Here is a 9,861-nt window from a genome sequence, read left to right as displayed (position 1 = left end):
CCATATATTACACATGTGGATCGTATACAGTATACTTACTGTCACAGGCTTTTCAATTCGCTGTAAAAACTGAGCGTCTGACTTTGTCGATACAGCGGTGTGAGGAGTCGATTGGGCGTGCAGTCTGCAGCACCTACAAGGCTACGAATCGGATGATGAAGATGCAATACCATGTGAATTCTCCGAGAACTGTTTTACTCCCGCAACTATGCGGCAGCGCTACATGTGCGTAGCATGTTTAGTATATTCACTAACAAAATTTCAATAATAACTGCTTACCGCGATTATTTTTTTATGCCTACTGAACATGATTCTGCAATATAGCAATTCGATTCATATCAGTTTGGTTGGTATTTTGAAAACTTGCTGTAAAGTAGCCGCAATACCAAAGGTGTAGAATAAAGTTGTCGTATTTAACAAGCTAAAATGTTTTAGCTCATCGGTGCTGCTAGCGCCCAGATATCCACCGGAAAAACTTCCCATCGGACGCTCCATTAGTTCATCGCAACATCAAAGGGTAACGTTTGCAACATAGAAAATAAATGTCTATAACATAGACAATCACCATTTGCAACATAAAAGAAAGTTATTAGCCATCCATTGATGATGAGGAAAAAACCCCGCCACAACATGTGTTTCAACATTGTTGGGCAAGTATCATCGGCTGTGTTAGTGAATGGGGTGAGAGGGAAGTGGTTCAAGCACAAAACAGGACTCCGACAAGGGGACCCGTTATCCCGATGCTGTTTATCCTATTATTGGAACCTTTTGCAGCTAATGTTGAATAGAGTACTGAACAGGGAATGCTGTCACCTATTTGCAACAGGAATGATAAGCTCAGAATTAGTTTGTTTGCCGATGATGCTGCAATTTTTCTGAAGTTTTCGGAATGGCGTCTGGGCTGATAACCAACACTAAGAAAAGTGAAGTCTACCCTATAAGATGTGAGGGGCTTGATCTGCAACACATTATGGAAGCTTTCCAATGCCCACCTAAATCTTTTCCCTGCAAATACATCGGGTTACCACTGAATGTTAGAGCATTCAGAAGAGTTGACATCCAACCTTTGATTGATAAGATGGGTGGCAAGTTGGCAGCTTGGAAAGGAAGATTGCTAAACAAGGCTGGAAGGCTGAGGTTAATCAACTCGGTGTTGTCTTCTATACCAACTTACTTCGTGATAGTAGTACGTGTTCAAACCGCCAAAGTGGGCAATCAAGAGCTCGAGAACTCCTTTATTTATGTAATATCGTCAGTGTAAGCACTCTGAAGTCTGAACGCTAGCAGCCTCGGCAAGAGGACAGGCGAAGCACAAGCCATAACTTCTCCCTAAAGACAAGAGATCGTCCTCGACTTCCGGCGGCCCCGGCCGGCGTGCTCATCGTAGACGCGCGACCACTGCACGCACGTACCGTAGGAGCCGCCAAAGCTCCGATCCTGCATGCCCCGGGCCCCGGCTGTTCCGCCGTGGTGTCAATTTATACGCGTCCCCTGATGCTTGTGCCTCCTTCAATTCACCGCTCGTAGCTAGTCGTAGCCGGGACGACGACGCGGCAGGGTAGCAAGCAGCTTGCTCGATCGATCGCCATGAACTTCGGCCGCCGCAGGAGCTTCAGCTCCATCGAGGAGGACCGCACGTCGAGCCCGGGCACGCGCACGCCCCTGCACCAGTACCACGCGCGCTTCACCATGTCGTCCGTGCCCATGAGCGGCCGCTGCTCGCCCTGGGCGCAGTCGCCGCTGCACGGCCGCCACAGGTTCCCGCCCTCGCCCGGCGCCATCTACCACTGCCTCGCCGCGCTGCACCGACTGGAGAGCGACGTGCACGCGCTGGCCGTCGCCCGCGGCGTCCTGTTCGCGGCCTCCGACAGCGGCCGGGTCCGCGCGTGGGCGGCGCCCGAGTGCTGCGACCGCGGCTACCTCGACGTGGGCCGCGGCCGCGTCCAGGCGCTCGCCGCGTGCGGGCACACGCTCGTCACGTCCCACGGCCGTGGCCACAACGTCCGGGTCTGGACCGTCCGCGCCGCCGCCACCAGTGAGCCCCACGTCCGCGCCAAGAAGGCGGCCACCCTCCCGGCCAACGGCCGCCTCTCCGTCCTCTGCTTCGGCAAGAAGCGCCCGCCGCACCACCACCGCGACACCGTCTCCTGCCTCGTCCTCCACGCCGCCGCGGGCCTCCTGTACACCGCCTCCCACGACCGCACCGTCAAGGCGTGGAAGCTCTCCGACGGCGCCTGCACCGACTCCTTCGCCGCGCATGACGGGCCGATCAACGCCATGGTCGTAAACGAGGCCGACGGGTGCGTCTTCACGGGCTCCAGCGACGGCACCGTCAAGATGTGGCGCCCTCATCGTCGTGCTCCGCTCCGGGTCCGAGCTGTCCCCGGTGAACGCGCTCACGCTCTGCCACGCGGCCTCCGGAGCCACGCGCAGTTACTTCCTGTACGCCGGCTCGTCCGACGGCTACGTCAACGTGTGGGACAAGAAGGCCACCGTGGGCCGGCCGGTGCACGCGGGGTACCTCAAGGGCCACCGCCTGGCGGTCTACTGCCTGGCCTCCGGCGGCTGCGGCGGACGGGTGGTCGTGAGCGGCTCGGAGGACGCGACCATGCGCGTGTGGAGGCGGGAGGGGACGGGCGGCGGCGCGACGCACACGTGCCTGGCCGTGATCGAGGGCCACCGGGGCCCGGTGCGGTGCCTGACCGTGGGCGACGGCGAAGGCAGTGAGGTGGAGGGCCGCGGCATGGTGGTGTACAGCGCGGGGCTGGACAAGAGCGTCAAGGTGTGGAGGATACGGGTGGTGGCGAAGGAGGAGGAGGAGGACGACGACGACGATGACGGCGAGGGGGGCGCACAGGCCGAGATAATGGCTGGGAATGCCGACGGCGACGCCATCCCAGCAAGGAACGATTTGGAGGACAGCAAGAAGATGGAGTTCGTAGGGCCGACGCCGGTGCCGTCGCCGTCGTGGGTGGTGAAGCGGAGGCACACCAGCCGTGGGTGACAGATGCCAAGCAGGGCTACCGCCGCATGCTCAATCGTCCATGCATTGCCTGCCTCCAAGGCGCGCCATGTAATCTCCATTCTGTAATCTTTCTCGTGTGCAATAATAAAGTCAGTCGTCTCAGTTTTATATTTCTGACGGTGCGAGTCTACCGCACTTGTCCGCAGCAGCCATGAACTGTGCAGTGCCGTCTCAGTCTGCTACCTCGGCTGGAGATCCGAAACCGTGACGCCGTTCTCCGAGACAGGAGGATCAGCCGCGAGACGACGCCCGTAACGACGCACTCCACCTCCGCGGGCGGCGGCGCACGCGGACGCGTCGCAGAACACCGGCCGGGAGGGCCTCTGCTGGATCGCGGACTGGCCGTCCAGCATGAGGACGACGGCCGACGCGTCGGGCCTGGAGCCGGGGTCCTTCTGCACGCACAGGAGCCCGACCTGCGCGCAGGCGAGCGCCTCGGCCCGGGCGTACCGGCCGCCCAGCGACGTGTCCACGACGTCCGCCACCGACCCGCGCCTCCACTTCTCCCACACCTGCAGCAGCAGGCAGCAGCAGCTAAGACACTGTAGGAAAAAAAGAAACACGGTGGACGATTCTGGCGATCGAGCCGGTGGTTACCACGTAGCTCAGCAGATTGCTGCAGCCATCTTCTTCAGCGCATGCGCTGGTGCTCCTCCGACCGGTGACGATCTCGAGGACGATCACCCCGAAGCCGAACATGTCCGATTTGGTCGAGACGTGCCCGTAGTACGCGTACTCCGGCGACAACATGTACCCACTGCAGGCAGCGAACATGCAAGTGAATTGCAGGTAGCAGAGGGCTTGCTACAATGGCCTGTCAGGCTGCTGTTACCACGGCACGGCACTTACAGTGTCCCAACCGGTCGCTTCGTCACCTCCCTGGTCTCGTCTCCCCAGAACGGCCTGGCCAGGCCGAAATCCGAGATCTTGGGGCTCAGGTCCGAGTCCAGGAGGACGTTGCTGGGCTTGAGGTCACGGTGGACGATCCGCAGCTGGGACTCCTCGTGGAGGTACAGCAGGCCGCGCGCGATCCCGCGGATGATCGCGTATCTCCTGCTCCAGTCCAGCGCAGCTTGCCGCTGCTGCCGTCTCCCTGCATCTGTGGCTGCTGCGCGCGTGCCGAAGAGGGCGTCGTCCAGGCTCCGGTTCGGCAGGTACTCGTACACGATGAGCTTCTCCGTCTCCTCCAGGCAGACCCCGAGAAGCTGCACGAGGTTCCTGTGCTTCAGCTTGCTGGCGAGGATCAGCTCGTTTTTCAGCTCGTGGAAGCCCTGGGAGAGCCTCTTCACCGCGACGGCCTGCCCATCCTGAAGAATGCCCTGAGAACATACAAGTAGCATGTGATGTTAGCGGTTAGCCATCAGTCAGAAAATGCTACGTTTCTTGCTTCGTGTCAGTACCGCAAGCAGGGACGTATCTAGGGGTGGGCCGGGTGGGCTCCGGCCTACCCTAAGATTTGGCCCAAGCACTCATATTTTTATTTTTCTCTCATATATATTCTTATTTATTACTCACAGAAAAATAGCTACTAATGTACAATAATTGATAGTGAATTGAGAAAACAAAAAGTTAGAAATTATATTTTTTATAAGATTAAATTAATTTATTCACTAAAATATCTAAAAAAAGTTTATTAGACCATCCTAATTAGAAATTCTATATTCGCCACTGCTACTAAGTGGTATTATTATGTGCTGTAAAAGAGCTCACTAAATGATAGCGGATGATTCTTGTTTCTCGAGCGAAAGACTGACAGTGACAGTACCTTGAAAACTTCTCCAAATCCTCCCTCTCCCAGCTTATTTTCCACAGCGAAGTTGCCGGTTGCCGCCCTCAGCACCCGCAGCGTGAACTTCTCCGGGTGAACGTAGCTCGTGCTGCGGTCGTCGTCCCTGGCCCTTCTCCTCGCTGTGGAGCGCTCGACTTTGAGACCTTTTCGCCTTCGCAGGTAAACGCCAGTCAGCACTAACGCCAGCAGGAGCAGCGTTCCGAGTGGAACCACAACTGCAACCATGGCGCTTCTTGTTCTTGGACTCTTCCTTCCTGCATGTGTTCACACCAACATTGTATATTTATACAAATATACGGAAAGGTCTGGCCGCGGCGTGTTCATTTCGCACCAACAGGCAACAGATGACGGGTCAGGCACGAGAAGTCAAGCGTCAACGCGCGGAAAATTTTCAGCATGCCTTGCCTGCCTCCAGAGTCCAGGCGGCGCGTCGAGCGCCGGGTCGTAGTAGGTGTACACCTGGATCCTCAGGAAGCAGTTGTAGGCCAGCACGATGTGAGAACCGCCCAATTTGCACTCGTTTTAAGTAGAAATTATTGATTAATCTCTTAAAATGAGAGTTAATTTGTGTCCGTCTCTCGACACGCCACGTGTTAATCCACACCTTAGAGGCACTTAATCAACACAATTCGCCTAAAACGACCGCAAATCCGGTAGTCCCGGTACGTGTTTGCCACATGCCCAGGATTAAGCACACGTACCGTTATACAAGCACGTACATTGCCGATGATCCACAAAAAGCAGTTTTACACACTTAATATTACAAATTCGATATAGGTGGGTTCAAACTTCCTTTACAAGCCTTGGGCTCACGATAGTCATATTAAACGGAAACTTAAAGTTAATTGTATTTACATACTCTCACGGAGCTCGATTACGATAAGGACTTATAAAGTAATAATGCCTTGCTCAAGGACATCATTACAGCCACCACGACCTACTCTTCCCCCGCACCTGGATCAGCGGGGTAGAAGTGGCCGAACACCACTTCCGGCTCACCTGCAACTAGGTTTAGAAAGCAACATGAGTACAAAAGGTACTCGCAAGACTTACGCGATTAAATAAACAAGGATCATGCAATGGCTCAAGTAAAAGATTTAAGGTTAAGTATTTATTGCATAAGCATTAGCTCCCTACACTATCACCTATCAGAATTAATTAATCTTGTCCAACCCCAAACAATTTTAGTTGATTAAGAGATTAATATAATCTATAACTGATCATAGCTGTAACATGAACCATTCCCGCCATAATCGAAATTCTACGAGGAGTTCATGGGATAAAGAGCTTGCTCATAACCGAGAGCGCGGCAATTCGAATTGATTATAACCTTGCAAGGGTGTACTACTTTACCCACATGACGCAAGGACCATGCGACTCACCCAACCGGCCAAAGTTGGATAAGGGGGTACTCGCGTCAACCGTTCCCAACAAGGCTCAACCGTTGAGGGTACGCCCAGCTTGCGCGTGGAGACTTAGTTCCATCGGGGACATCTCTAAACTTTCCTACACATAGTTCCACCCGGGGACACACTAAGCCTCCCTGCATAGCCTTTGGCCACGTATCTGGGACCGGGCCCCAATGATCAAGTCAAAGAAGGTAATTGGCTCATCCGTACCATTATATTGGATATGTGGTAGCACGGAAAGGTGCTCAAAACCGACGTCATCCACTCGGTCCTTAATCGATCCAAGCAGACTATGCCCATGTGATTTCATTCTCTAGGCCCTACCATTCCGCTCGAATCTCGATACTACCAAACTCTTAACAACCCAACCGAACTAGTGCGATCAAGGGTAACCGGTAAAAGTAATCCTCCAAACCATTCATGTCTAGCGAGCAATATAAGTATTCTAACCAGGGCTAAGCATCTAGTCAAGTTAAGTAATTAACTAACTAACTAGTGCCAAGAACAAGAATAACAAATCAAGGAAGGACTATGCATAAAGATAGGTACAAAAATGCAGTACATACATACTATACATATATATCCCAACAATACTCAGGTGGAATAGCTAAACTAAATCAGATTAGACAGGTGCAAGGAATATGCTTAGCTGCTTGCCTGGGTTAACTTCAGGCTCGACCATGAACGGGATTCCGGGTTCAGGCTCCACGGACTCGGTGTGCTCCACGGGTTCGACCTCCGACGGTTCGGTCATTATAATGCATGAATGCGATGCAAGAATTAAGAAATGAACTAAACAATAAGCATAAATCATGAAATAATTTGAGCATGCCGAGAACATTGCAAGGAACTCATGAAAATTGGTTTTGTAGCAAAAGTATTTAACTATAATTAATCACAAATATATTAGTTTCCAACCACTCTAAAAAAGGTAAATCAGAAAATGCATTCAAACTTAACTAAACAAATCCAAGAAAATTATCTTAGATACTAGACATGAAAACAAAGCTACCAAAACTGGTTTTACTAATTTCTCACTTTTCAGCAAGAAAATTCTATATTAAACCCTTTTGAGATAAAGCATAGGAAAACAAGCTAAAACTTTGATAAACAGCAAGGAAGCATGTGAACAAGTTGCACCACTGAAAACTACACCTCACAAGGAGTCTAACAAAATTTAGTTTGAAATTTTTAAAGCAATACACTAATAAATAAGCATTAAACTCACTTTTGCAAGATAAAACTATAGATAAATCTACAGCAAAGTAACATGCAAAGCAATATTTTTCTTGAGTAGATCTAAGCTAGAGGAATCCAGCAAAACAAGTTTCATATTTTTTTGAGCTATACACGAATTTCTATGTATTTTACAATATTACAGACAAATAAAACCTAATGAAACCCTAGCAAAATTGCTAGGTGCACCCGGATCCGGCCACACCCGTCAGGCCAGAGGCCGACAGGTGGGCCCCACGGGCAGGTGCCCCACCCAGGTCGAGACAGGCTGGGCGGCCTTGACCCGGGGCGTGCGCGCGCGCGGCGCGATGTGCGCAACGCGGCGGCGCCGGTGAACGGCGGTACGGCGGAGGCAGGGCCGGAGCGGGCTAGGGGAGGCGCGCACGGGGATGAGGAGGAGGCGGCGAGCCTCACCGGCAATTCGGACGGCGGGGAACGGCGACGAACGGCCGGTGCGGCAGCGTTGGGCGGCGGCGGACGGCGAGCTCCGCCGAGAGCCCATCAGGGAGCGGGAGGAGGCCGGGTGAGGGCCCAAACCGGTCGAGGATGGGGAGGGCTAGGTGGTGCGCGCACTAGATTGGGGAGCACCTCACCGGCGGCGGCGAATCGCGGCGGTGACGAAGCTCGGGGGCGGCGGCCATGGTGGTTTGGGGCTAGGGTTTGAGGAGCGGGGGCCGGTCGGGCGCGGATAAGGAGAGAGGGTGAGGGGGTGGACTCGGCACGGATAAGGACGCGCGCACGGTGCCCGAGGATGGCCGGCGCGTGTCCCCAGGATGGCCGGCGGTGGGACGACGCGTGTGTGCGGCGCGCCGAACAAAACAGAGAGCAGGGAGGGAAGGGGCGGCTGACGGGCGTGCCCGGCGATGGAGTTTTTTTTTCTCTGGGCTGTGACACACGACGCCTCCCTGGTTCCCGGGGCCGCACGGTAGCCGCGGCACCGAGGCCCTGCAGGCTTTGGCCGCAGTCCGCCGCCGTGACGTCCCTCATGCACTGCACCATCCCGTACATGGTCCCGTTGGGATCGTCCCTGGCGTACTCCACCTCGCCGGTTGCGAAGAACGGCGGCGGCCCGCTACCCGCCTCGCGCACCACCAGGCGGGCCATCAGCGGGCTGTACGCCCGCAAGTAGCCGGCCAGGTAGGCGACCATGCGTGTGTCGTGGGCGACCATGCGGTAGTCTTCCTCGCGGGGAGTCGACACATTGTTGTCCGCGTAGGCGACGTAGACGTCAAGCCAGATGGAGGCGTGGCGGTGTTAGGGACGCCACCTTCGCCTGGCGCTGAAGGCGGACAGCTGTGAGCAAGGAAGCGGAGCGAAATGACGAAGCGAACTGCTAAGACAAAGAGAGCGCTCCCGAAGGTCCTGGAGCGAAGGGAGGAGAGCGCAAGCAATTCCCGTCCGAAGGGAAGCAAAGAGGCTGCACGCCCTAGCGAAGGGACGCACGGCGAAGTGGCCTCGAGAGCCCCTTCGATGAGGCAGCGAAGACATTGGTCGCGAAGGGGCGCGAAGAAAGGCAGGCCCACTGTCAAAAGTCTATGCGTAATGTGATGTCCATCTATAATTCCACTACATCGTATCGATCGTTGTAACATTACGAGATTACCCTAGGAATATTCTTAGATGCTGCCAGTTAGGGGGTAGTAAAGGGATTTTAGCCAAAGGGTAGGTGAACCGTTAGGCTATAAATACCCCCCACCGTGTAACTATACAGAAGAGAGTGAATACAGAGCAATTACGTTGTTGCGTTGATTTTCGTGCTGTTCTTGTGGTTGTCACTTCTCTCCCGAGGCTTCGCCCTCGCCGAACCGTGCTGTTGCGATCTCTTCGTCCCGAAGGGTATCCTACACGAACAGTTTTGGCGCTCACCCGCGATTCGTCCTGACACGACCACATGGCGGCGAAGAGGAAACCAAACCCTGGCGCTTCGAAGGCAAACGCCTCGGCTGAAGTCCCACCTTCGACCGACAACACCCTCGTCCCAACAAACAACAACGAAGACCAAGGCGAAGACCATGAAATCGAAGACCTTACCGATGGGAAATTCGAGGTCGACCTCCACAACCTCGGCATCTCCGCTAAAGACATCCTGGCCATGAAGAGAATTGACGCACACCTCACCGAGCATCTTCGCCATGCACAGCAAGCTCAAGCTGGCACATCAAATGCGCTGGTAGCAACAAGATCCAAGGGAAAATGACATGAGCTCACTGCCGAAGAGCTAGAGGAACAACTCAACAAGCTAAAAGAAGAAGAGCTTCGCTGCAAGGCAATGTGGCAGTCCATCCAAGATCGCCTGATAATGATGAAGCCTCCTCGCCAAGCCCCTAAGACTGTGCAGCAGGCGCCTCAGCCGCACAGGCTTCTCCAATAGCCCATTCTCATCGAAGAAGGGAAATATTCTA

The 9,861-nt window shown here is 54.2% G+C and overlaps 2 protein-coding genes across 2 annotated transcripts; one reads left to right on the top strand and one right to left on the bottom strand.

Annotated features, from left to right (window-relative positions):
• Positions 1 to 1,587: 1,587 nt before the first annotated feature.
• On the top strand, positions 1,588 to 3,004 carry LOC120675003 (protein JINGUBANG-like). The gene is made up of 2 exons (XM_039956095.1): positions 1,588 to 2,339; positions 2,434 to 3,004. Exons 1-2 carry the CDS (start codon positions 1,588 to 1,590, stop codon positions 3,002 to 3,004), a joined length of 1,323 nt encoding a protein of 440 aa, XP_039812029.1.
• A 200-nt stretch (positions 3,005 to 3,204) lies between these two features.
• LOC120675002 (putative receptor-like protein kinase At4g00960) lies at positions 3,205 to 8,629 on the bottom strand. Its single transcript, XM_039956094.1, has 6 exons — positions 8,384 to 8,629; positions 5,215 to 5,330; positions 4,791 to 4,965; positions 3,875 to 4,344; positions 3,626 to 3,782; positions 3,205 to 3,537 (listed from the first exon to the last, which is right to left on the bottom strand). The coding sequence occupies exons 1-6, from the start codon at positions 8,627 to 8,629 to the stop codon at positions 3,205 to 3,207; spliced, it is 1,497 nt and encodes a 498-aa protein (XP_039812028.1).
• Between the last annotated feature and the right edge of the window lie 1,232 nt (positions 8,630 to 9,861).

Source organism: Panicum virgatum, chromosome 5N, assembly GCF_016808335.1.
Source record: "Panicum virgatum strain AP13 chromosome 5N, P.virgatum_v5, whole genome shotgun sequence".
In the NCBI taxonomy this organism is placed as follows: Eukaryota; Viridiplantae; Streptophyta; class Magnoliopsida; order Poales; family Poaceae; genus Panicum; species Panicum virgatum.
The sequence above is the reverse complement of the archived record's forward strand: the minus strand, read 5'-3'. Positions and strand labels throughout refer to the sequence as shown.